Source organism: Eriocheir sinensis, chromosome 29 (assembly GCF_024679095.1).
Source record: "Eriocheir sinensis breed Jianghai 21 chromosome 29, ASM2467909v1, whole genome shotgun sequence".
NCBI classification, from domain to species: domain Eukaryota; kingdom Metazoa; phylum Arthropoda; class Malacostraca; order Decapoda; family Varunidae; genus Eriocheir; species Eriocheir sinensis.
The window spans coordinates 955996-983829 of NC_066537.1; the positions used below are offsets into that span (position 1 = coordinate 955996).

Here is a 27834-nt window from a genome sequence, read left to right on the forward strand (position 1 = left end):
AATATGCGTGCCAAATAATATTTTTGTCGATTTCAGGTTGGCAGGGAAAGTAAATTGTTCGGCGGGATTGGGCGGTTTTTGAGTGGAATGTGGCGGCGGCACGGCGGGTCCCGACCTGACGAGTACACATCTAGTTAACCCCCCGGCCCTCGCACAGCAAGGAGTCGGCTCGCTTACCATGCACGTGCTGCACAATGGCTTGCAAGCCTGCTGGGAAACCCACGGGCAAGATTCACCCGCTGACGTACAAGCAGACACTGGACGTCGTCAGAAGGATTGAGAGAGTGATAGGCGGGAAACAATGAATTTTCCCTGTATGTGAACGCAGGTGGGATAAAATGGCAACTACCCAGTACCAAATTGTATTTTCTCCATACATACAAAAATTGGGTGTTGGCGGTGGCCGAGTGAACAAGGTGGTGAGCGTGGGGTCGGACTGAACAACATCAAAAGGCAGATAATGCCTACCGGTGTACTCGAGCTATAACGAAAAAAAAAAAAAAAAAAAAAAAAAAAAAATTGTGGGTGAGGCAAAATGGCCAGAACCAAATTGCATTTTCTCCACAGCTTTAGTTATTCCTGTGACGCGGCTGTTACTGAGAACCAATTAACCCTGTCATACGCAACTCAACTGTACATCCTCTACCAAAACAGCTCTGGGACATGAATAAATAAATAAATAAAGTTCCACCATTTTATTGAACTTCTTTCAATAGAAGACCATCACAACAGGAAGTACATGACTCCAGACTGGAGGCCTCAGAACGCTTAACCTCAGACCTTGCTATCATTTCCGATTGGGGCAGAAGGAACCTTGTGTCCTTCAATGCCTCAAAAACTCAATTTCTCCACCTATCAACTCGATACAATCTTCCTCATGTGTGGGGAGGCTCCACTCACACAGCTCTTCTGGACAGAGTGGAGGCTAAGGCTCTTCGTCTCATCAGCTCTCTTCCTCCTACTGATAGCCTTCTACCTCTTAAATTCCGCCGCGATGTTGCCTCTCTTTCTATCTTCTATCGATATTTCCACACTGACTGCTCTTCTGAACTTGCTAACTGCATGCCTCCCCCCCTCCCGCGGCCCCGCTGTACACGACTTTCTACTCATGCTCATCCCTACACTGTCCAAACCCCTTATGCAAGAGTTAACCAGCATCTTCACTCTTTCATCCCTCACGCTGGTAAACTCTGGAACAATCTTCCTTCATCTGTATTTCCTCCTGCCTACGACTTGAACTCTTTCAAGAGGAGGGTATCAGGACACCTCTCCTCCCGAAATTGATCTTTCTTTCGGCCACCTCTTTTAATTCTTTTTTGGGAGCAGCGAGAAGCGGGCTTTTTTTTTATTATTGTTTTCTTTTTTTATGCCCTTGAGCTGCCTCCTTTGTTGTAAAAAAATAAAATAAATAAATAAAAGAACTCTCAAAGCATCCGTCACCCACCTGCAGCCATCACGAAGGTCCCGCATGCCCTGCCCAGCAACGTGAGTGAGGAGATCTTCTGCACGTCCACAAGTGACAAGTTGAGGGGGGACAACTCCTGGAGGCACGTCTCCATGAGGGAGGAGCCTGGGGGGTGAGGAGGAGTGAGATGGCTGTGTGGTGTGTGTCAACTTCTTGTTTAACATCCTTATTTTTCCCTTATGGGGTTGGGCAATATTGATATGTGTGTGTGTGTGTGTGTGTGTGTGTGTGTGTGTGTGTGTGTGTGTGTGCGTGTGTGTGTGGTGCAGTGGTTAGTGTGCCTGGCTATGAATCTGTGGGCCTGGGTTCAAATATCGGTCCAGCCAGTTGTCGATCCTCCCTTTGTGGCTGGTGGATAAATGTGTACTTGGGGACACCTGGAGAAGCTACACTGTGGTAACCCAGATGTCACACTGGCCCTGTGTCCCGGGGTGATGGGTTATTTCCCACGCCAGTGTAACAGAGATGAGCACTGAGGCTGTACACAGCTATACTATGTGCTCTGGGACACACGAGGGAACGGGACATGACACAAGCACAAATGGAACACACAAATAAATAATAATACCACTTGAAGGTCTACACAAAGGGAGGAAGGGTAAACAGGATAAGGAACAAGATAAACAGGGACATTAAGAAAACTGATAACAATAAAAAAAAATGCAGAGGGAAGATAGTTTAAAAAGAAAATAAAGGAATTCATACAATACTATACGCCCTAAACTTTACATTTATAAAACCATATCACCCTTGACATCAGCACATTGCAATTTTCTTCTCATTAACTCATTCTGAACTCACACAGCTGTCACTCACCAATGGCGTAGAGTGTGAGGCCAAAGTACAGGTCGACGCTGGTCTTGCCGACCCCTATGAGGATGAAGGCCGGAACCATCATCACCAGCGCCTGCAGAGGAGACGAGACAAGGATAAAAAGAAGCAGAAGGAAAAAAAAGAGAAAAAAAACACCTCGTCAGCAGAAATTATAATGAAAGAAAAGAATGAATGAAGGATACAAGAGGGAAAAAAATAGGCAGCTCAATAATAATACACTCACCTCAAACAAACAAACAAAAAATAATAAATAAAATAAAATAAAACAAAAAACAACTCATCGGCAGAAAATGTTATAAAAGAAAAGAACAGCGAATAAATGAAGGATACAACCAGGGAAAAAAATAGGCAGGATAATTAATGATACACTTCTCCCAAAAAAAATGAAAATGAAAAAAACAACTTGTCAGCAGAAAATATTATAAAAGAAAAGAATGAAAGAATGAATGAAGGATACAAGGGGAAAAAATAGCCAGGATAATTAATGATACACTCCCCCCGCCCCCCCCAAAGAAAAAAACTCATCATCAGAAAATATAAACAAAAGAAAGGAACGGAGAATGAACAAACAAATACTACACAAACTACAACCATTCCCTACCACACCACACTATCCCATCCCTCTAACACCAACCACTCAACCCATCCCTCTAACACCAACCACTCAACCAGAAAACCCATCCCTCTAACACCAACCACTCAACCAGAAAACCCATCCCTCTACCACCAACCAGTCAACCAGATACCCCATCCCTCTACCCCCAACCAATCAACCATAGAACCCAAAAAGCTAACGACATCCCCTTCCTCGTCAGCGTACCACATGAGCCAGGGCCTTCTTCGAGTCTGCAAGACGGAAGAGCAGGAGGCGGTCCGGCGTGAGGGACTTGACCAGGTAGAGGAGAGACAGCATGTATCCCTGCGCCAAGGAGTCGTAGCCGTGCTTGTGGTGCGTCATGAAGGGCAGCGTGAACTCAAGGCCCGACTGAAGGGACGCGAACAGGAAGAAGAACCACACGAATTGCAGCAATCTATTCCTCTCTGTTGCGTAAAGGAGAGAGATTGAACGGTGTAAGTAAGGTTCATATACTAATTAGCTTCGTATAGATTTCTTTCTTTTGTTTTCTTTTGTTTTTTAAGGATATGGACACTCGCACAAACACACAGCATCACACATCTACGAGACACGAACTGTTTGAATAATTAAGTAGTTGTTTAAAATGTCATAGAAAGGAGAAAGAGAAGGGACACACACACACACACACACACACACTCACACACACACACTCACACACACACAAATACACATACATACATTTATTTTATTATTACAGCAAAGAAAGAAAAAAAAGGCCTTGCATCACACACACCTGCAAGAGACACACACACACACACACACACACACACACACACACACATCAGAGCAAGACACACACCTTCCTTGCTGAACCCCTCGAGAGAGCTGAAGGAGAAGACAGCCCTGGGATTGATAAACTTCCACGCCTCGCACACACCGGCGGCAAGGCTGGGTCGACGCTTGTTCTGGGATGCAGCAGCAGGGAACGGGATATGACGGCACACAAACACAGGTGGAACTCACAAAAATAATAATAATAATAACACTAGATGATGTGTACAAAGGGAGGAAGGGTGCACAGGACAAGGAACAAGATAAACAGAGGCATAGAGAAATCTGATAACAATAGAAATGCAGAGGGAGGAAAGTTTAAAATGAAAATAAAGGAATTCATCCACGGAACGAAAAATAAACGGACCCGAAGGAAAGCAATATAACACTTAAAAAAGAAATTAAGAAAGTTTAAAAGGAAAATATAGGGAAGGAAGAACGGGATGACGGAAACAAAACAAACAAGGAAATGAGAAAGCAAGATAAAGAGGAATAAGCACACACACACACACACACACACACACACACAAGGAAAAGGACGAAGAAGAAGAAGAAGACAGAATGAAAAACAGCAGCAAAACACAGAAACAACAATGACAACAACAACGCCCACCTGCGGCAGCGTCTCCCTGAAGAAGGCAGTGAAGAAGGTGATGTTGGTGACGGTCAGGGCGAGCGCGTAGAGGGCGGAGGCGGGAAACCAGCCCAAGTCGCCCCACCTGGAGAACGCAGCACCCACCACGGGGCCAAGGGTGAACCCAATGTTGTACGCCACACCCACCACGGCCTGGGAGGGGGGAGGGAGAGGGCGTGAGAAGGAAGAAGGAAAGGGAGGGGGAGGAAAAGGGAGGTAGAAGGGAGGGGAACAGAAGAGAGATGGGGAGGGAGAGGTCGTGAGAAAGAGGGGAGAGGTAAGGCAGAGAGGGAGGGGAAGGGAGAGATAAAAGGGAGAAGTAGGGAGGGAAGCAGGGAAAGATAGTGAGGAGAGAAGAAAAGGGAGAGGGAAAGAAAGAGGTACAAGGAGAGAGGGAAGGGAGGAAGAGGGAGAGGTAAGGAGGGAGTTGTTGAAGGCTACAAGGAAAGAGAAGGGAGGGGAGAGGGAGGAAAAGGAGAGGTGAGTGAGGAAAAGAGGGAGAGAGAAGGGAAGGGAAGGGAAGGGAGAGGCGATAAGGGCTGGAGAGAGAAGGAAAAGAGAGGAAGAGGAGGAGGGAGAGAGGAGAGGAATTGGAAGAAGGGAAGGAGGGAAGGGAGATGGGATAAGGGTGAGAGAGAGAGAGAGAGAGAGAGAGAGAGAGAGAGAGAGAGAGAGGGAAAAGAGTTGATGAGGAGGAGGCTGGAAAAGAGAGGAAGAGGAGGAGGAGGGAGAGAGGAGAGGAATAGGAGGGAGGGAAGGAGGAAGAAGAAAAGGCAGAAGTGATAAGGGCTACAGAGAGAGAGAGAGAGAGAGAGAGAATAATGTGGAAAACCTTTAATTTATGCAATAACAAAAACACTCAAACATAAAAAGACAAAAATTAAAAACAGGCCAAGAATCACAATGCCCCAACCCCAAACAGCAACAAACGAACACACAGATGCGGCTCACCCTGCCCCTGGCCCTGGCATGCGTGTCCGTCGTGTCGCCCACGATGGAGTAGCCCAGACTCATGCTCCCCTTCGCCGCGCTGCCGATGATGCACGCCACAACAAACAGGCTGAAGGTGCTAGCAGCCGCCCAGAGCCCATAGGAGACAGCCTTACCCACCTACAGGGACGACAGGGGGTGGATCGTATTACTAAACATTTTGTCGCCCAAGTTCACCAAGGCTTTCGTAGGAGTTTGGGGCATTGCCAGGAGTAGCTTTATGACCCTGGAGGTAGTTTGACCCTCCTTCTGTACCGTGAACCTAAAGAAACACTGATTATAACCCGACTGATGCCCTCTTTGACCTTTAGAAATAGTTGATGTGAACAGAGAAGTGTCTTATGATGCCAGCCTGTGTGTGCTCTTCATAGGATAAAGGAGAGTAGCAAGAAGACTGACAGGGAAATCAAAATACAAGGAAGCTGAAAAAGAAAAAGAGAAGGAAACAAAATGACGAGTTGAAGAAGTAAATGAAAAACAACAATGAAGAACTACAAAAATAATAAATTACATAAATGAGAAAGAGCTGAAGAAGAAGAAAAAGAGAAAGAAAAAAATATAACAAGTTGAAGAAGTAAATGAAAAACAACAATGAAGAACTACAAAAATAATAAATTACATAAATAAGAAGGAGCTGAAGAAGAAAAAGAGAAAGAAAAAAAATGACAAATTGAAGAAGTAAATGAAGAACAACAATGAAGAACTACAAAAATAATAAATTACATAAATGAGAAGGAGCTGAAGAAGAAGAAAAAGAAGAGGAACAACAGAGAGGATGAACACGCCCCATTTCAAATGAAGATCTAAAAAATAAAAACATACCAGAATCACCATGAAGAAAACACAACACACTCCAGCCATTAACACAAGAATTCATCACTGATTCAAATGAGCATCCAAAACACACACACACAAAAAAACAACATGGTAGAAACATTATAAAAACACACAGAACACTAACCAAGATGACGAGGAACATGGGCTTCCTGCCGTAGACATCCGAGAGAGCATGGGTGAGGGGAGAGGAGAGGAACTGCACCAGCCAGAACAGGGAGCCCAACAAGCCTGAGGGAATGAAGAAGTAGTTAGATTTATAAACAAATTAGTATTTCTCAATGTTATCACCACTTCACAGGCTAATTCCCTAAAACCTACTGGTTCGTCCCCTGCTATCTTATATGGACTTCCTAAGATACACAAACAAAGACCAGGTTATGGCGCTGAGTACTGCCAGCTCTCCTCAGGGTGTGGATGTGTGTTGTAGAGGAAGAGCTGAAAGAAGGAAAGGGAATGATTGAGAATGTGGTGAGGGGAGAGAAGAGGAACTGCACCAGCCAGAAGAGGGAGCCCAACAAGCCTGAGGATATGAAGACCAGGTTAAGGCGCTGAGTACTGCCGGATGGGTGTGGATGTGTGTTGTAGAGGAAGAGCTGAAAGAAGGAAAGGGAATGACTGAGAATGTGGATGAAGGAAAACATGGTACAAGAGGGGGTGAGAGAAGGAAAGGGAGTGACTGAGAATGTGGATGAAGGAAAACATGGTACAAGAGGGGGTGAGAGAAGGAAAGGGAATGACTGAGAATGTGGATGAAGGAAAACAAGGAACAAGAAGAGTGGAGAGAAGGAAAGGGAGTGACTGAGAATGTGGATGAAGGACAACAAGGAACAGGAAGAGTGGAGAGAAGGAAAGGGAGTGACTGAGAATGTGGATGAAGGACAACAAGGAACAGGAAGAGTGGAGAGAAGGAAAGGGAGTGACTGAGAATGTGGATGAAGACAAACAAAGAAACTGACTCTCCTCCCGAAATTGACTTCTCTTTCGGCCACTCCTTTCCAATCTTTTTAGGGGCAGTAAGTAGCAGGCTTTTTTTTCATTATTGTTGTCTTTTTCTTTTTTAAGCCCTTGATCTGTCTCCTTCGCTGTAAAAAAAAAAAGGTGAGACGGCAAGGGAGCGACTGAGACTGTGAATGCAGGACGACAAGGAGCAGAGTGGCTGGAGAGGCGTCTGAGTGAAGAAGGGGAGAGAGAGAAGTGATAGCGGAGATTTGTTCATGTGGGAGGGAGGACTGATGAGCGGATATGGAACAAACGACAGAAAGACGAGATGATTGAAAGATAAAAAGAAATACAGTTTTTCACACAGACACAGAGACTTAAATGAATTCAAAGACAAAGTTCAGACTTGAAGAAGAGATCCTACAAACATAATTCAATTTCTGTATAGATCACAATTAGGTAAACTAGGTACACACACACACACACACACAGACTAAGTGAGGATGTAGTATTGGTGAAGAGTGTTCACAACTTTACCCCGGTAGCAGCGGGGATCATGTTTCTTAATGGTCCCTCTAAGCGAGAATAATGAGAAAAAATCACCCCTCACACAAACCATTTCATAATATATATCAAAGCATTTGTGATCAATTTATTATCATCTATTTTGGGGGGTTTAAATCATGGCACAAATTTGGCCCATCACTGCTACACGGTAAAGCCACAAATTTGGCCCATCACTGCTATGGTAAAGCCACAAATTTGGCCCATCACTGCTACATGGTAAAGCCACAAATTTGGCCCATCACTGCTACACGGTAAAACCACAAATTTGGCCCATCACTGCTACAAGGTAAAGCCACAAATTTGGCCCATCACTGCTACACGGTAAAGCCACAAATTTGGCCCATCACTGCTACATGGTAAAGCCACAAATTTGGCCCATCACTGCTACATGGTAAAGCCACAAATTTGGCCCATCACTGCTACACGGTAAAGCCACAAATTTGGCCCATCACTGCTACACGGTAAAGCCACAAATTTGGCCCATCACTGCTACACAGTAAAGCCACAAATTTGGCCCATCACTGCTACATGGTAAAGCCACAAATTTGGCCCATCACTGCTACACGGTAAAGCCACAAATTTGGCCCATCGCTGCTACATGGTAAAGCCACAAATTTGGCCCATCACTGCTACAATGTAAAGCCACAAATTTGGCCCATCACTGCTACACGGTAAAGCCACAAATTTGGCCCATCACTGCTACACGGTAAAGCCACAAATCTGGCCCATCACTGCTACACGGTAAAGCCACAAATTTGGCCCATCGCTGCTACCAGGTTAAAGAAAAGCTGGACAAACACAGATATGGAGACAGGACCACACGAGCGTAAGCCCAGGCCCAGTAAAACTACAACTAGGTAAACTAGGTAAATACACGCACAGGCAACCCCATGACTCTTCTTAACCCCTGGCCTGCCCGGCTTCCTGCATAATACAATGAAAATAAACTGAGAACCATACCGGATGAGCCTCCTATTCTGTACCAAACTTTCAAGAGGAGGGTATCAGGACACCTCTCCTCCCGAAATTAACCTCTGATTTTGGACACTCCTTTAACCTCTGTTCGGGAGTAGTGAGTAGCGGGCCATTTTTTCTTTTTTTTTCTTTGCGCCCTTGAGCTGTCTCCTTAGCTGTAAAAAAAAAAAAAAAAAATCACTGACCGACTGAAGTATATGAAGAAAGAAAAAAAAAATGTGAAGGCGGTGGACTTTCAACAAGAATTTCTGACAAGTAACAACCCACAAACGCACACGCACACTCACCAGTCACCCAATTCTATGGCAAAAAAATAAAACAATAAAACAAAGGACAAGAAATAACAAAATGTACATAAAACAATCAACCCTTCATCCTCTTCTCTCACCTTCCCTTCCTTCCCTGGCGTTCCTTAACCTTCCCTTCCTTCCTTGGCATTCCTTAACCTTCCCTTCCCTGGCATTCCTTTTCCATTTCCTTCCCTTCCTTCCCTGGCATTCCTTTTTCATTTCCTTCCCTGGCATTCCTTTTCCATTTCCTTCCCTTCCTTCCCTGGCATTCCTTTTTCATTTCCTTCCCTGGCATTCCTTAACCTTCCCTTCCCTGGCATTCCTTTTCCATTTCCTTCCCTGGCATTCCTTTTCCATTTCCTTCCCTTCCTTCCCTGGCATTCCTTTTCCATTTCCTTCCCTGGCATTCCTTTTCCATTTCCTTCCCTTCCTTCCCTGGCATTCCTTTTCCATTTCCTTCCCTGGCATTCCTTTTCCATTTCCTTCCCTGGCATTCCTTTTCCATTTCCTTCCCTGGCATTCCTTTTCCATTTCCTTCCCTTCCTTCCCTGGCATTCCTTTTTCATTTCCTTCCCTGGCAATCCTTTTCCATTTCCTTCCCTTCCCTGGCATTCCTTTTCCATTTCCTTCCCTGGCATTCCTTTTCCATTTCCTTCCCTTCCTTCCCTGGCATTCCTTTTCCATTTCCTTCCCTTCCTTCCCTGGCATTCCTTTTCCATTTCCTTCCCTGGCATTCCTTTTCCATTTCCTTCCCTGGCATTCCTTTTCCATTTCCTTCCCTGGCATTCCTTTTCCATTTCCTTCCCTGGCATTCCTTTTCCATTTCCTTCCTTTCCTTCCCTGGCATTCCTTTTCCATTTCCTTCCTTTCCTTCCCTGGCATTCCTTTTCCATTTCCTTCCTTTCCTTCCCTGGCATTCCTTTTCCATTTCCTTCCCTGGCATTCCTTTACCATATCCTTCCTAGCATTCCTTTTCCATTTCCTTCCTTCCTGGCATTCCTTTTCCATTTCCTTCCTTTCCTTCCCTGGCATTCCTTTTCCATTTCCTTCCCTTCCTTCCCTGGCATTCCTTTTCCATTTCCTTCCCTGGCATTCCTTTTCCATTTCCTTCCCTGGCACTCCTTTTCCCTCACCTTCCCTTCCCTTCCCTGGCATTCCTTTTCGATTTCCTTCCCTGGCATTCCCTCACCTTCCCTTCCCTTCCTTTCCTTCCCTGGCATTCCTTTTTCATTTCCTTCCCTTTCTTCCCTGGCATTCCTTTTCCATTTCCTTCCCTGGCATTCCTTTTCCATTTCCTTCCCTCACCTTCCCTTTCCTTCCCTGGCATTCCTTTTTGATTTCCTTCCCTGGCATTCCCTCACCTTCCCTTCCCTTCCTTTCCTTCCCTGGCATTCCTTTTTCACTTCCTTCCCTTTCTTCCCTGGCATTCCTTTTCCATTTCCTTCCTTTCCTTCCCTGGCATTCCTTTTCCATTTCCTTCCTTTCCTTCCCTGGCATTCCTTTTCCATTTCCTTCCTTTCCTTCCCTGGCATTCCTTTTCCATTTCCTTCCTTCCCTGGCATTCCTTTTCCATTTCCTTCCCTTCCTTCCCTGGCATTCCTTCTTCATTTCCTTCACTGGCCTTCCTTTTCCATTTCCTTCCTTTCCTTCCCTGGCATTCCTTTACCATTTCCTTCCCTGGCATTCCTTTTCCATTTCCTTCCTTTCCTTCCCTGGCATTCCTTTTCCATTTCCTTCCTTTCCTTCCCTGGCATTCCTTTTCCATTTCCTTCCCTGGCATTCCTTTTCCATTTCCTTCCTTTCCTTCCCTGGCATTCCTTTTCCATTTCCTTCCCTGGCATTCCTTTTCCATTTCCTTCCCTGGCACTCCTTTTCCATTTCCTTCCCTCACCTTCCCTTCCCTTCCCTGGCATTCCTTTTCGATTTCCTTCCCTGGCATTCCCTCACCTTCCCTTCCTTCCCTGGCATTCCTTTTTCACTTCCTTCCCTTTCTTCCCTGGCATTCCTTTTCCATTTCCTTCCTTTCCTTCCCTGGCATTCCTTTTCCATTTCCTTCCTTTCCTTCCCTGGCATTCCTTTTCCTTTCCTTCCCTGGCATTCCTTTTCCATTTCTTTCCCTTCCTTCCCTGGCATTCCTTTTCCATTTCCTTCCCTGGCATTCCTTTTCCATTTCCTTCCTTTCCTTCCCTGCCATTCCTTTTCCTTTCCTTCCCTGGCATTCCTTTTCCATTTCCTTCCTTTCCTTCCCTAGCATTCCTTTTCCATTTCCTTCCTTTCCTACCCTGGCATTCCTTTTCCTTTCCTTCCCTGGCATTCCATTTCCATTTCCTTCCTTTCCTTCCCTGGCATTCCTTTTCCTTTCCTTCCCTGGCATTCCTTTTCCATTTCCTTCCCTGGCATTCCTTTTCCATTTCCTTCCTTTCCTTCCCTGGCATTCCTTTTCCTTTCCTTCCCTGGCATTCCTTTTCCATTTCCTTCCTTTCCTTCCCTGGCATTCCTTTTCCTTTCCTTCCCTGGCATTCCTTTTCCATTTCCTTCCCTTCCTTCCCTGGCATTCCTTTTCCATTTCCTTCCCTGGCATTCCTTTTCCATTTCCTTCCCTCACCTTCCCTTCCCTTCCCTTCCTTCCCTGGCATTCCTTTTCCATTTCCTTCCCTTCCCTTCCTTTCCTTCCCTGGCATTCCTTTTCCAGTTCCTTCCCTCACCTTCCTCCTTCCCTGGCATTCCTTTTCCATTTCCTTCCTTCCTTCCTTCCTTCCTGGCATTCCTTTTCCTTTTCCTTCCCTCACCTTACCTTCCCTTCCTTTCCCTCACCTTTCATTCCTTTTCCATTTCCTTCCCTGGCATTCCTTTTCCATTTCCTTCCTTACCTTCCCTGGCATTCCTTTTCCATTTCCTTGTCTTTCCTTCCCTGGCATTCCTTTTCCATTTCCTTCCCTCACTTTCCCAGGCATTCCTTTTCCATTTCCTTCCCTTCCCTGGCATTCCTTTTCCATTTCCTTCCCTCACTTTCCCTGGCATTCCTTTTCCATTTCCTTCCTTCACCTTCCCTTCCCATGAGTCCCCCCTAAAACCCCACAGCTATACACACCTCCCAGCAAGACTGAGTTGAACTTTGAGGGCACTCCGATGAGGTGCTGGAATGGGGTGACGGAGGTGAGGAGCGATGCGTAGAGGCCGCTGGAGTCGTTGTGCTGGTAGTAGTCGAGCAGCGCGGGGAGCAACGGCAGCATAGTGGTGAACCCCAGCAGGTCCAGGATGACGCCGCCGAACACGACCGTGATTGTCCGAAGGGGGGCCTGGGGTACGAGGGAAGGGGGGAAAAGGGGAGACTGAATTTTTACTTATGTGATTTTTCCGTTTGTTGGTTTATCTGCTTCTGGTTTTCTTTAATATATCTTTTCTGTGTATTTGTGAATTTACCCTCAACAATACCACCACCACCTACACCAGCAAACAGCCACCATTACCACCACCACACACCATTAACCTCTCCCAAACCCACCTCAATGCCCATCAACTCATCCCCTTCCCCAGCCTACAAATTCCACCACTCGCCATTCCGCCTCTCCACCCGAAATTGACCTCTCTTTTGGCCACTCTTTACTTTTGTCTGTTGTGGGAGCGGTGAGTAACGGGCTTTTTTTCTACACTCTTTTTGTTGCCCTTGAGCCGTCTCCTTTGTTGTAAAAAAAAATAAAAAATAAATAAAAACTTCACTAACCTAACCTATTTTATCATTTATCAATTGATCTGCTTCTGTTTTCATCTATTTCTCTACATTTTTACTAATTTATTAAACCAATTTATTTATTTCTCTTTTCATCTCTTTCTGTCTGTATTTATTTCTCTCTATATTACGCTGTTTTTCACTATTTTTCATTTACGGATTTATTTACTTAACATCTTCATTTATCTGCTCATTTATTGAGCCATCTTTATTTATCTCATTCATTTATCTATTAACACTTCCATTTATTTCTCTAGATATTTGCTCATTTATCAAACTATTAATACTTTTTTTTCTAATTTCTTGGTGGTTTAACATTTTTTTCCTATTTCTATTTATTTTTCCCAAAGATTACCTTGATAACATTACCTATTGTGAGAAAAAAAAAATAACACCCCCATAGCTGACCTTTTGCTTAGGGTCACTGGGCTGGCCTTCTCCTCCACTCTGGCTTGCCTCTGTCTCATTGTTGCTGCCGTCACCACCGGCGCCAGCAGTGCCAGACTGCAGCGTTGCCATGGCTCTGGGGGAGGGAGGGGGGGATGAGACCAAGGCATTTATAGAACTTTAGGTTAATTTGGTTTATTTATTGGTAGCAGCCATATATAGTTAAGGTTTTAATAATGATTACTGCCTCATGTTAGGCTATAAGACAATTAATCTAACACTTCTACCTCTTCACACTGTCACATCAATCCACTGCTATATAGTAGGGATGTACCAAGGTATCGGTATCGGCGATATCGGCACATTTTAAGAGTATCAGTTGATTTTCTGCTGATACTACCGATACTTGAAGGAGTTCTGTACATCGCATGTCACTCGTTACAAATAATTTTGTTCAACAGAAATTGGATTTTCTAAATTGTTGAAAAAATATTAGAAAAGTGTAATTATCCAGTATCATGATACTACAGAGTTTGGAATTTCCCGCGATTTAATTTTCATCACTTTAAACGATAAGATTCATATTGCTTTGAATACAAGTATATAATACTTAGTATGCAGTATAGCCTATGGTACTGCGGACACGTACAATACAGGTTTACAACTAGTAGCTTTTTCAGGCCAGCACTGAATACTCTTTTTTTTTCTTCCCTTCTATGGTGGAACAACGAGTAGTGGGTCTTTTTTTTTCTTAACATTTGATTTTGCCCTTTACCTGCTGGAATTGTTGTATAAAAAAAAATAGTGCACAGGTATCGGTATCGGTCAAAATTTTGGTATCGGTACATCCCTACTATATAGTATATGTGATGGAGATGAGCACTGGGGCCATGTGCAGATTGACTTTACCTCCCAGCAGGAGTTTAGTTATGGTAAATTTTGATGTGATTTCAATTCCAACTTTCCCCTGTGCATAAATCACCGTGTAATACATCACACGTATTTCTCATAAATAATTAACTTGACAATTCTAAGCACGCCTAACATGACCTCCTGATGGGGGAGGGGCTTGGCCCATACTCAACCCTCCTTATTTTAATGTAACCAGAATTAATATTTCCTCCTATTCCCTATTTCCCTGTAGCCCATTTCCATGGGAAGTAGTTACAAAGATAAATACTTACTACAGCAAGAAAAATAGTAGCTAACTCTGCAGTGTGGCGGGTGTAAGACTAAATATATACAGCCCAGAAGGGCACCTTACAGCTGGCACTTGGGTATTACACACTCGGCACACTGCCACCCGCCCAGGGAACACACATCACAAGCCAGCAACACTCATAGGACACACACAACACAAGCCAGCAACACTCACAGGACACACAACACAAGCCAGCAACACTCACAGGACACACACAACACAAGCCAGCAACACTCACAGGACACACACAACACAAGCCAGCAACACACACAGGATACACCAGTGTTGCCAAACAAGCGCAAAATGCGCTAGTTCTAGCGCATTGACATCAAAAACAGCGCGTAAATTTCGTATTTTGTGCAGAGCGCATTTTTTAGTGCATTTTGTTCAATTTGCTGCATGTTCTAGCGCATTTCTGGGAATCCATGGTTATAGGTAATGTATACGTGTGTGTGTGTGTGTGTGTGTGTGTGTGAGTGTGGAGGTCGATCAGGACAGCAGGTCGCACGTCCAGTCTCCGAGGCCTACTATAGTAAGGATTAGTGAGCAAGGTAAATGGAGCGGTGCATACCGTCACACCCTCCTTACCTATCTTCCCGGCCCATAGAAACAGTCCCCTCCACACACACACACACATTCACTGCCAAGGATTCATTAAAAATTCCGGAAAGGCAGTTGTGGATTTACATTGAGGATTATGAGGCTGCAGCCTCTCTAGGCCCCGGGCATTCAGGGGGCTCCCGATCATTAGAAAATTAATCAATAAATAGTAAATAAATAAATAAAGATGGGAAATAAAATACAATAACTAAAAAAAAGTCTTTGAACGTTGATAGGCCTATATATAGGTGAAGGCAGTCATGACTCAGCTCTAGTGTCAGCTGGATTTGATGACTTTTTTTTGGGGGGGTGTATTTCGTTGGGGATATACCCCAAGGGAGGTTTTTACATGAGTTTTTTCATACGTGTGCCTTCTCTGTAAGTATATTCTTAGTCATTTCAAACAAGTGCTTGTCCGACATCTGATTATACACGGAGAAACTAATCAGACGAGACAACACAGTTGACTAAAACGGGTCAAATTATACATACGCAGGGGGGGTCAAATTACACATACGTGGCTGTCTAAGCCAGAGAGGCTGAATCAGCCTTGGTTATGTAATGTTAACGCTGGGAGCAGCACAGTGCTGAACCTGACTCGTGAACTTTCGTTGGTAATTAAAATGTTCGGTCTCTTTAGCTCCAATAACATTATACTGAGTTTGTTAGGTTATTATTTTGTAGAATATACTGTAGGTTGATAGTTGAGTAGATATTTATAGTATTCTCATTATTATTGTTATTATTATTATTATTGTTATTATTAAGGCAAAACTTGAGAATAACCACTCCAAACCAATATTCGTAGTAATTTAGCACGTGAAAGAATTAGTATTATAATGCATTTTTGTATACGTTTTACCTTGGGGAGAGGCCAGGGGGGCAAGCCTCTTTAATTATAGAGTTAGGTGGCTTGGATTTTCTAAGTCCATTGTTATTGTTTCACAAGCGCCTCTATACACAGACTGAGCCTCATACCTGCCTTGCAGTGCACCCTACAAACTAGTTCCTAAGTCAGTAATATCCAAAATGCGCATGGATTATAACGATTTCGGACAAAAAAACGGTCTTTTAAGAGTTTTACGTTATTTTTTTCTCTATATTAAAGCAACTAATGCCGCAGCTATTTCTATTTTCTAATACATTCGTAAAATGTTACTACGCGAGGGTATCAGTGGCGGCACCTAACGGTGGGTTCCTGAAGTCAGTTGTTTTCAAGCCACCATAATGGATGGAAGGCCCGACACTCACTCACTCAAAATATCAGTCTACTTTACCTTTCGGTAAGTAATAACTGAATATTTAACCTCTTTATTGGTGTGCATGTAGGTTGACAAAAGGACCGATTACTATCCCAGTACCGGGTCCAACAAAGACACGGGCGTGTCAAGTGTCACATATGGTGTGAGAAGCACATGTCAGAAAACAAACGGATATTGTTCAATGCACGATACTTATAGTGGAGTTTGAGTAAAATGGAGGCCAGGGTCATACATAGCAGTCGGTAGGTCACTCCCGCATCAGTTAACAGCAGGAGCGTCAGTTCGATCTGGATGACAGCTGTCACAAATCTGTTTTATTTTGTACCTTAAACTACTCGGTAAAAATTATCTAGCATCAACTTACAAGAAGTGGACGGGTTAACCGTCAGTATTGTACCATATGTAATTATGAAACATGACATTTCCCAAGAGTTGCTCGACTACGATTGGGGTGGTGGGGTGGGGGTTCAACTACGCTGACCATCCAATTACACGCCCTACACTCGTCAACAGACCCGCTGCAGCGGCTACTACGTTATATAGGAATAGATTACAAGAGTGTACGTTAGGGAATTCCCTTTCTTTAGAGACTGGGGATTTTTCCCGATTTTGGGGATTTTTGAAGGGACATTTTGAAAGCCCATTTTTCAGTGATTTGGCCGTCCACCACCAAAACCACTGTTCCCTACAGGGATTAATCGAGCTAACGCCGCCGCCGCAAAATAGCTCGCATTCATTACCTGCCGTATGAAGCATCACTAGGTCTTCATATATTTTTTTCTACAAACGTTTGGTTAGCAACGGTACGCTTGGTTAGCAACGGTACACTTGGTTAGCGTTGGTATGCTTGGTTAGCGATGGTACGCTCGGTTAGCGATGGTACGCTTGGTTAGCGATGGTACGCTCGGTTAGCGACGGTACGCTTGGTTAGCAACGGTACGCTTGGTTAGCGTCGGTATGCTTGGTTAACGATGGTATGCTCGGTTAGTGATGGTATGCTTGGTTAGCGATGGTACGCTCGGTTAGCGATGGTACGCTTGGTTAGCGATGGTACGCTTGGTTAGCGATGGTATGCTTGGTTAGCGATGGTATGCTTGGTTAGCGACTAGCCCACGCATGTGAGACCAGGTCCACCACACGTGGTTATTTTTTTTTTTTAGAACACGCAGCCCAACGGCTGCCGTGCTGAGGGCCGGGTATAGCCCGGGCCTGTTCAGCCCGAGTCCCGGATGACCTTGAGTCATGGCTCAGGGCTGTTTTGGGGTGGTTAGCAATGGTATGCTTGGTTAGCGATTAGCCCACGCATGTGAGTATACGGTAGGGATTTTCCTTACTTTCGAGACTAGGGAATTTTTCCTGATTTAGGGATTTTTCTAAGGAAATTTTGGAAGGCCATTTTTCAGTGATATGGGTTCCCCCCCCCCCAATACCCCAGTTCCCCACAGTTCCCCAGGCTTGTCTTGGGGGATTGGGGGGGCTGGGGTGGTGGAGGGGGTGGAGTGGTGATTCTTAAGATTTACCATTATTTAGCTGCTATTACTATCTTCAATGGAGGGGAGGAGACAAAAATTTTCCTAGTGCATTTCTAGCGCATTTTACACCTCAGTCTAGCGCTATTACACCCGACTTATTTGGCAACACTGGGACACACACAACACAAGCCAGCACAACACCCTGACACGCATACAAGTGAAACAAACACAAGCCCCGCCCTGACACACGCCCACCCGGAGCCAGCCTCAAGGAAGATGTTTGAGAGTTTTCCCCGCAGCCCCCTAGCCAATTTTGGTTGAGAGGGGTGAGTATGGGCAAACACTAGAATAATACCGTTTGTTATTCTCCAGCAGTGTATTAGCTGCTGCTGGTTAGGCCGTGGGACCACCACAGGCTGCTTGCTACTGCCGTTGTTGTCGAGATGTGTGTCCCCGGGGCAGGGAGTAGGGTAGATCCTGCCCAGCTGACCGGTGTCACGTGCAATAGTCCACCCGTGAAATACTGTGCACTATTGAGTGTTGAGGGCGTGGACAGCATTGTTGGGAGAGGACTGGAGGAGAGTGGATGCTGCTGCTGCTGGGCTGAGTGGAGGCACGAATGGACGAGAGGTGGAAGCAGTGAGAGTTGTTTGTTGTTGTTTATTTTCCCCGGAGGTGCCGTTACAAAGCTCTGACCTTCTTTTCTTCTTTTTTTTGTCCTATAACGCTTTGTATCGCTTCTTACGTCCTCCTCCTCTCGGTCCTCACTTCTTCTTATCCACACACTCTCCTTTGCACGTAACTTTCCTCAGTGTAATACGCTGTCGCACACCGGGGAGTCCCGAGTCAGCCGTGACATCAAGATCAAGATCAGAATCAGCTGCTCGTCGTCGCCGCCGCCGCCGCTGCCATGGCCTCGTATTTCGGCATTGACAAGATCTTCAAGGCCCTGCGCATCATCAGGGACCACGGCGGCATCAGGGCGTCCCTCTACCAGCTGTACAGGTGAGGCCAGGCGAGGGGGAGGAGAGGAAGGCAAGCCGCCAGCCATGACGGTAGCCTTACCTAGATGCCTCGTCCTGCACGGCCTGCAATTTCACATTTCCAGCAGCTGTTTAAGGCTCCAGGCGCCGCAGACACCATTGGCCCCTCATTGGCCTGGCAGGCGAGGAAAACAACTGAGAGGAATACCGGGATCACAGCTTGAGCAGTCCTGGTGGCCGGCGGCGTGTGCCAGGGGGCAGCGGTGATGGTGGTAGTGATGGCTTAATCTCGCCCCGAGGCACACAGAGGCAAAAGAGGATTTCTGAGTGACTCTGGTAAAATTCTAGTGTTTGCCCATACTTCCCCCTCCCTCCCCAAACAAGCTTGGGGACCTGTGGGGGTTAAGATTCGTATTAGGTCCGTGCCAGTATCTCATTACCTACCTTATGAAACATCAGTATCTCTTCATATATCTTTTCTACAAACCTTCAACAGTCCTGGAAACGCTTTGAAAATCCAATTCAAGGATTTTTTTTTTTACTCTTGAAAATAGGGGATAATGTTTACGAAAGCGCGTCGCCTCCTCTGGCGACGGTGCAGCCGGTGTTGCGAGAAATACCTCCTTGCTGAAATAAGTCACATATACATGTGGGGGGGTCGAGGGGGGCACAGCCCCCCCGTTAGTAGGTCGTAAAGTTTGGTTGGAGTAGTTTAAATATGCTCCCCGACCCTAAACCCTCTGCGAGCTATTTTACGGCTGCGGCATCTGCAGCGTCGTCGCGGCCGCCGCCAGAGGAGGCGCCGTGCTTCCGTAAACATTATCCCCTATTTTCAAGAGTAAAAAAAAATTCCTTGAATTGGATTTTCAAAGCGTTTCCAGGACTGTTGAAGGTTTGTAGAAAAGATATATGAAGAGATACTGATGTTTCATAAAGTAGATTATGAGATACTGGCACGGACCTAATACGAATATTTACCCCTGTGGGAATGCTGGGTTTCGGGTGGGGGACACGAAATCCGTCGCAATTGCGTATTTTTTTTCTGCGGGGGGCAAAAATCCCTAGATCTAGGGAAATTCCCTCCATTTAGGGATTTTTTTCGCCCCACCGCCACTTAAATGAGTTTGCGACGAATTTAGTGTTCCCCATACAGAAACCACGCATTCTCACTGGATCTCCAAGCTTGTTTTGGGAGAGAAGCATAGTGAACCCACCAAACGATGCTCACTTCACCGTCTGGCGTGGCGCCAGAGGCCATCTGCGCCCACATAAACCGCCTACATCACACTCATGCCCTCTCTAGCACCAGTGCCAGTAGGTTGTCATCTCATCGCAAGGTTTCTGTCCTGATAGCAGAGTCCGTGGCACCAAACACGGTGTATCTGCATTGTTTATCACTGACAAGCAAAACCACCGGCTAACTGTGAACCGTTCAACGCAGCGCCTTAGACAGTACTGCGGGTTCTACACCAAGTGCAGGCTCTCGAACCTCCTGCCCGAGCTGTTCGAACACGTGGATCCTGACTGACCGTATTCTGAATCTGCTTCACGGGTTTGTGTTCCCAGTATACAAGGTGATTGTGGCTATTGACTCAGCGCCTCCAGCATACGATAATACGCCTCCATTTATCATAGTTAAAAAACAAAATACATGTCCCTCAACCATAATATGAAGGCGGCGCCAGTAGCAGATCCAGATCCAGTCCCTTCCCCCAACGATCTTGGGGGACCCGCGGAAAGTCGGGGTATTTAGGTGGGGGAGCATATTTAAACTACTCCAACCGAACTTTACGACCTGCTAATGGGGGGGCTTTGCCCCCCTCGACCCCCCTGCTAACCCCTGGACCCCCCCCCCTCTTAACATACCCAACCAAACTTTACGACCTAACAGCTAACTGAGGGGCATTGAAAGAAGTGCTTATGTCCCCTTCTTCAACATTAGCTATTACATTACTGACGACGACAAGATGGTCCGCCGGCTTCACCAAACCCGTCCTCCTCCGAAGAAGCTTCGTCACTAACCTGCTTCACGCGTTCGTACGTGCTACCAGTAAGTGAATACATAGTCATATATGATGGTTGCAAGATTCTTATGACGTAAATTACTTACCGTTTAGATGCTTCATTATGACCTTAATACTGTGACCCGGGGCTTCGCCCACCTCGGACCCCTCTTTGGTATGGAGAGTGAGTGAAATTGTGTGGTTTCCCGTACGTTGTAAAAAAATCCCGGAATGTACGAAATTTCCCTACATCTAAGTAATTGTAAGGAATTTCCCTACATCTAGGGTATTTTTCAACCCCCAATAACTCAAAAACTATGCATTTGTGACGCATTTCATGCATACCACCGCATTCCCCGCAGTCTCAATGGCCCCCTAGTCAATTTTGGTTGCGAAGGGTGAGTATGGGCAAACACTAGAATAATACCGTGACTCTTAAACCAGTAGCAGCTTAGGGGGGTGGGGGGTTGCCAGTATTATTTTACATTGTTCCCAGTCTCACAGCGGTACTTCTCACACTTCGCATCGGTTAGATCTCATTAGTGTATGCATTTTGAACCCCATATATGTGCGTCGCAAGCTGCTAGAAACGCCGCTAGTGATTTTTGAAAATTTAGTGGGTTTCTTGCGGCCAACTTGGAGTGCAATGGGGGGCTGGGAGGGAGAGCGTAACACCCAGGGGGGGCAAAGCCTCTCCGTTACCTAGGTTATGTCAAGTTAAGTTGGGGTAGTTTAAATTTATTTGACACGCAGTGCAGGGCACCAGAAATATGCAGCGGAGTACAGGACATGACGGCAGCGCAGGCCAGTGTTGCAAGAAATATCTCCTCGCAGAAATAAGTCACTGTGCTGTCCACCACGCGTGCGCGCTGGGGAAATACACAGCAGGAAAAACATTAATTTGCCTGGTTTTGTTCTATTTTGTCCACTTGTGATCTCTGTGAGCAGTGAGTGAAATATAGAAACAGTAAACAAGTTGAACCTCTCTGCCAGATATTTTGCAGCTGTGGCGATGGGTGCACAACAGGCATTGAAAAGTCTCATTTTATTAGTTATTTATTGGGAAAACTACTGATTGGTGACAAAAATGGTTAGCAAATTCGTTCAAAACTCACCTAAATCTACCAGAAGAAAATATTCTCTTCGTGAATTGTGAGACAGGGAACAATGTAAAAATTTACTGGTTGCCCACCCCTAACACCCCACTCAGAAAGATGACAAGTTCAACAAGATTTCAGAAAATTGGTGTCAAAATCAGTGCAACAGGTGTAAAACTTAATAAATATTGTTCATAAAATTTGTAAGAAAGTGAAGCTAGGTTACGGTTTCAGCAGCGATGAGGGTGCTTACACTAAAACACCCGTCACACTCCAGAGGTTGACACCATTCTTTTCTGATAATTTTATTGTTCTATTCATCCTTGTAGATATTTCCTGTGGAAATGTGAAAATGGGGAGTGGCTGGAGGCCAAGCCCCAGCCTGTCACCTCCCTGGGTGGGGTGAGGTGAGGCACGTGTGTTTGTTTTAGTGAGAAAACATCTCACTGGTCTCCTGGAGGCAAGGGGGGCTGGAGGCCAGGAAGGTGAGGGGCTGCTGGGAGGGGAGGAGGCCACCTCACCGGGAAGATATGAGGGAATGCTGAACTAACAACTTGGGAAGAACTTACTGTGGCTGAGATAGTACTTAATTTGTTGATTTTATTATTATTATTATTATTATTACTACTACTATTATTATTTTTAACATTACCATTGTTATCACTATTATCATGGAACCCAGCTCATTGTTGCCCATCCTTGCCTCCCTGCAGGGTGGACGACCTCAAGGACGGCACGTTGGTGGGCGAGGACGCTCTCGGCAACAAGTACTATGAGAACAAGCAGCTGACCCTCGGTGAGTTGGCTTAACTAAACAATAATTATGTTCATGTTTTTAAATAATTGTTTTATTATATTTTCTTACTTTATTTTTGCTCAGTTTCAGCCTATTGACAGTACGTGCCACAGTTTACAGTTCAGTGAGTGCGTCCTCAACCAATTTTTTGCACTACTAGCCAAGAGTCCCGTTCATTTATCCTCATCTGGAATGTGTACTTGAGATGAGTGTCTATCCTGTTGACTTTGATGAGTTTACAGCATAAGTCAACACCCAGCCGTGAACTCATTAGGTGTTGTTTTTGCCCCCCCCCCTTTTTTTTTTTTTTTCCTTTCCCAACCATCACTCTAATTTTTCATATCCATTTCTGCTCAATATCCCGGTAGCTGCTTGGATCATGTTTCTTAAAGGCCCCTCTAAGCGAGAAAAATTAGAAAAAATCATCACTCACGCAAACCATTTCATAATATATATCAACACATTTGTGATCAGTTTATGCATCATCTATTTTAGGGGGTTTATATCATGGCAAAAATTTGGCCCATCGCTGCTACCAGGTTAACCCTTTCCATCCATGACGCAGACGTCAGCGTCACAGTATGGAAAGGGTCAAGAGGAAATGGAAGAGGATTAATCCTCTTTTATACCTCTTAATCCTCTTCCATTTTTTGTTTAGAAGAGGACTACCGGTGATGCCGACGTCGGCGTCACCAAAGTGAAGGGGTTAAGGGGACTGCTTGGGTCTACACCAGCATTTTATTTTCCATTGATGCCCTTTCATGGACCTTAATGATAATAATAGTAATAGTAATAATAGTATTAGTAATAACAATAACAGTTTTCACAAGTAGTAGTATAGGCAAGATCTGTAAGCTTAAAGGAGCTATGACCAGCTATAGTAAAAGCTGTAATTGTTGACTTATTATTGCGCCTACTAATATTAATTTTTTTTATATTGCCTTGATACACTTGTGGAGAATATTATAACCTCATGGTGATGGAATGCCTTGGAGAGCATCATGTTGCCAAAGAACAAACCACCACCACCACCATTACCACCACTCTCCCCCGCAGGCCGTAACCGCTGGGTCATCTACAACCCGAGTGTTGGCACCGACTACGACGCCTCCATGGTGCCGGCGGAGTGGTTCGGTTGGCTGCACCACAAGACTGACCAGCCGCCAACTGTGGTACGGAGAGAGAGAGAGAGAGTCCACTTCATTAAAATAAATATTCATATGTCATGTACTACATTAAGCTTAGAGAGAGAGGGGGGGGGGCAGAGCAGGGGAGGGAAAAGGAAAGAAAGAAAGAATTGAAAGGGAAAAGTGCCAGTAGTGGAGAGAGGGAGAGAGAGAGAGAGAGAGAGAGAGAGAGAGAGAGAGAGTACAGAATTGGCACGGATTTGGCCTTCACTGGTAGCGTGGTAACATATAGTCCCCTATCTTTCTCTGCCTCTGTGGTGGATAGTGGAGTGTTTCCCATGTGGTATTGGTATGCTGGATATCCCCTCCCAAGGTGCAGGATTTTACATTTTTCTTCACTGAATTGTTGCGGCCACTTTTTGCCCCACTCCTGTAGCTTGGTGATGTCTTCTGGTAGGAAATCCACAGCCAAGAGGTTAACCCGGTAGCTGCAGGGATCATGTTCCTTAAAGACCCCTCTAAGCGAGAAAAATGAGGAAAAATCATCACTCACATAAACCATTTCATAATATATATCAATGCATTTGTTGTCAGTTTATGCATCATCTATTTTGGGGGTTTATATCATGGCAAAAATTTGGCCCGTCGCTGCTACCGGGTTAAGGGAATGAAGGAAGACCAAGCATATAAAAGATAATTTTGAAGTAGCAAACCAGGGGTAAAAAGTATATATGGATGATACTAGGAAACAGAAAAAGACAAAAAGAATAAAGAATGATGAATACAAGAGATAGAAAAAAGAACTGATGATGGGGGGAATAAAAAAGTGGGATTATCTGGAGTGAAATAGGGAAGAGGAAGGAAAGGAAAGAAAGAATTGATGATGAGAGGAATAATATGAAGTCAGAGAAGGAAGATGAGGGAGAAGGAGGAGATGGGAAGGGGAGGAGTAGAGGATAGAGAGGAAGAGGAAGAAAGAACTGGAATAAATAAGAACATAAGGAGACTGGTTAGGTTAGGTTAGGTGAGTTTGTGAAGAAGAGGAAGAAAAAAGAATTGCTGATGGAGGGAATAATACAAGAAGGATCATCTTTACTAAGTAGGGAAGAGGAAGGAGGAATTGAAATACACATAAGAACACATAAGGAGACTGGTTAGGTGAGGTGAGTTAAGGAAGAAGAGGAAGAAAAGAGAATTAATGATGCAGGGAATAACACAAGGGTGATCCTCTTTATAGTTAGTTAAGGAAAAGAAAGAATTGGAATACACACAAGGACACATGTTGGCACCAGGCAGTCAATAGGCACCCCAAACATCACCAAATGTGGGGTACAAACTTGGTGGAGGGACTGGTTTTGTGCTTTGAGTGACAGTAGTGGGCTAAAGGGTAGCCTGTCCAGATTTTTTGTTTTTATTTATAAATGATCCATGAGACATCCTAGAGTTAAATCAGAGTATATGCTTATCTTTGTATTCATTCATACACACACTGGTAATATTTCTGTAGTGTCTGATTCACTTAATTGAGTGAAATGCTATTGTGATAAAGTCACAAATTCGTGTCACTTGTAAAATTGAAAGCAGTAATGTAAGTTATGCCTCCATGAAATATACACAAATAGGTGAATATGAAAGCTCACAAAGTCTTACTAAGTGACATCACCTGCTTTGCGCAGAAAAAAATATGCTTATCAAAGGAATCTGATACCCACAAAATGGCGTGCGCTGCTGCCTTGGGCCACAGTTATCGAAGAAAATATGAACGTATTTTCATATTATAGTTCTGTTGTTTATTCATTGTTTTGTTCAAGAAGAAGACTACTCAATTTTAGTTAGTTTTTTGTTATAAGGATTCTTTACGAAATACAATTATAACATTACCGCCTACTACTTAGGAAACATACTGAATCCTGGATCGGCTACGGTGACGTGAGGTGCGCCTATTCTTCACACTCTGTCCACTCCATCTGTGAAAGTTGCAAACATCCACTATAGTTGGTTCACCCAAGTCTGATTGTGCTGGGCTGGCAACCTGCTGTCAAGCGCTGTCTGGATTGGTGATGTTGTAAAACCTACTCACTTGATAAACAGTCGTCAGTGTCAACAATGTCCAGGCAGCAATAACAAATACCGTCAGTTATAGTCGATTATGAGTTTAAAAAAATATTAGTAATGTTGTAAATAGCTGTTTTATTAATATAAAGCCTGCTAATTTTCTCAGGGGTGGACAGCTTCAAGGCTGTTTAATAATCATAGTCAGCGATATTGTAAATTAACAAAACAGCTATTTGCGACATTACTAATATTTTGTAACTCATAACTCCCACCCTTGACGATCACATTTGGTCTCCTCCCCTCCCTATGTTTGTCCTTCCCATGTTCACACTGTTTCCAGGTTTCTTTGGCCGCCCAGCTGGTCTCCTTCCTTCTGCCTCTACCTCTGCAGCTTTTCTGAGTGTCTGGCCCTCCTCCTATCTCCTTGATGGTGGTAGATAGTTGATGTTCATTAGATGTTGTTTTTGTCCCCCTCCTTTTCTTCCCATTCTGCTTACTGTAAGATATGTGCCTGTCCCTGTCTTATTTTTCATATCCATGTCTGTTCATCGAGGGGACTCTGCTTAGGTTTATACCAGATTTTTTGTTCCCTTGATGCCCTTCACTGGATAGTAATGGTTAATAATGATAATAATATTGTTGTTGTTTGCATTGCAGGTGCCCCCAACGGCCTACACCTGGCAGAGTGGCCACCAGGAGAACGTGACGGGGACCGCAGACGCCTTCACCCCCTACAGCACCACCAGGCCCAAGGTGGAGGCATGGACCCCGCCCAGGAGGGCGTGAGACCTCTCTCCATCTCTCCCTCCCCGTAGACATAGTGGCTAGGGCTGGTTTTCTGTATCCCTCTGAGGTGAATCCTCCAGGCTTCCTCCTTGCCCCAGTGCATGAGGCTGGCCATCCACTGGTCCATGATCCACGACCGTCAGCCAAAAGTAGGGTGTGTGGAGGAAGGCTAAAAAGCATCCATTGAACCTACACAGCTCTGGCTGTGGCAGGAATATCAACACTTGTCTTCCCTTTGAAATCATCCTTCCTCAAAAGTTCAATAAGCTGAGCTTAAACTTGCTTAATGAACACTAAATAGTGTGCCTGATAGTTCAGCAAATGGATCATAAAACTTGTGTGGCACACGGCCAACACTGTGCCGCAGACACAGCTGTGGAGGCAGGTGTGGACATGTGTCACAGGTCACGGACAAGTGGATGCCCGGCCTAACAGCAGCAGGAAGAGAGACCATGATGGAGAGCTATTCCCATAAAATGAGAGAATGGAGTTGAACCTTGTTGCTGAAGAGCAGCCAACTGTTTTGAGTTCAGGAAGAAGTTAACAGCTCAGATCCTGGTGAGGTGGTGCACAAATACCATGCAGGCACATCACTTGTGTTACACTTTAAGGTTTTGAAGGTGCAGAGAAAAGGACTGGTGAACCATCTGACTCCTATAAAATTACCATACTTGTTTGTGTGTGGGTGTGGGTGTTGAAGTTAATGCCTCAGAAAACAATGTGTCGTCCAGCAGCCATGCAGAAATATGACCTGTATGAGTGTTTATTGTGTTCAAGGTTACTAAGAAGACAATGATGAGCCAAGCAATCCCTGGTGTGTGGGAGTCCCTTCCCTGCAGTAATGTGCCCACCTCCCCTCTCTTTTTCACTCCAGCAAGGAAGGGAAAGGTGACTGTGGCTTGTTATTTATTTTTCCATGGTTTATGTTTCACTTTTTGTATTGATAGCTTCTGATGCACTGGGGTCTGAAGGAAGCCAGGTTATCACAAGAGGAAAATAAATGTAAATATGTACATTGAAAGTACAATTGTGTTATCACTTAAAGCCTGTTTGAATGGAGGAAAGCTGGATGAGGTAGAATATTTCTGTTATTTGGGAGATGTTCTGGACTGTGGGGTGGCAGTGGAAAGGACAGTGAGAGTGAGAGTGGCGGCAGCGTGGTTAAAGTGGAGGGAGGTGGCTAGTTTACTTGTGAATCGTAGCATCTCTCTAAAGAGCAGAGTAGGGGTGTACCAAGCGTGCATTAGATCAGTGATGTTGTAAGGAGCAGAAACATTGGCTCTAACTAGAAAATTGATGGAAGTATTGAGAGCAAGTGATTGCAGAATGTTGAGGTATATTGCAGGGATCAGGTGGCAAGACAGGATGTCCAGTGCAGATGTAGCTAACAGTGTGG

At 44.8% G+C, this 27834-nt stretch overlaps 2 protein-coding genes across 5 annotated transcripts in view; one reads left to right on the plus strand and one right to left on the minus strand.

The window, feature by feature from the left end:
- The window catches only part of LOC127004760 (major facilitator superfamily domain-containing protein 10-like), a 33202-nt gene extending 14197 nt beyond the window's left edge, over positions 1-19005 (minus strand). For 3 of the 4 annotated variants that reach the window (XR_007757973.1, XR_007757970.1, XM_050872869.1), the window contains exons 1-10: positions 17947-18425; positions 13078-13192; positions 12031-12238; positions 6293-6396; positions 5293-5451; positions 4321-4494; positions 3736-3841; positions 3120-3340; positions 2282-2372; positions 1445-1570 (exon numbers count right to left, since the gene is read on the minus strand). Coding sequence is in view for 1 of the 4 variants with exons in the window: in XM_050872869.1 (XP_050728826.1) it covers positions 1445-1570; positions 2282-2372; positions 3120-3340; positions 3736-3841; positions 4321-4494; positions 5293-5451; positions 6293-6396; positions 12031-12238; positions 13078-13188 (1300 nt within the window). In the remaining 3 variants the exon portion in view is untranslated. Of the gene's footprint in view, positions 1-1444; positions 1571-2281; positions 2373-3119; positions 3341-3735; positions 3842-4320; positions 4495-5292; positions 5452-6292; positions 6397-12030; positions 12239-13077; positions 13193-17946; positions 18426-18656 lie in introns of those variants that run through there. The other variant, XR_007757972.1, reaches the window with a different exon arrangement.
- Positions 18432-27465, plus strand: LOC127004761 (NADH dehydrogenase [ubiquinone] 1 alpha subcomplex subunit 12-like). The gene is made up of 4 exons (XM_050872870.1): positions 18432-18596; positions 22388-22470; positions 23527-23642; positions 26310-27465. Exons 1-4 carry the CDS (start codon positions 18502-18504, stop codon positions 26436-26438), a joined length of 423 nt encoding a protein of 140 aa, XP_050728827.1. The 5' UTR covers positions 18432-18501; the 3' UTR covers positions 26439-27465.
- Positions 27466-27834: the final 369 nt, after the last annotated feature.

Excerpts from the sequence above, each read along its gene's own strand:
- LOC127004761 (XM_050872870.1), top strand. The coding sequence starts at position 18,502 with ATGGCCTCGTATTTCGGCATTGACAAGATCTTCAAGGCCCTGCGCATC. Across the intron at positions 18,597-22,387 it reads TCCCTCTACCAGCTGTACAG|GGTGGACGACCTCAAGGACG; the intron begins GTGAGGCCAGGC and ends GCCTCCCTGCAG. Across the intron at positions 23,643-26,309 it reads CTGACCAGCCGCCAACTGTG|GTGCCCCCAACGGCCTACAC; the intron begins GTACGGAGAGAG and ends TTTGCATTGCAG.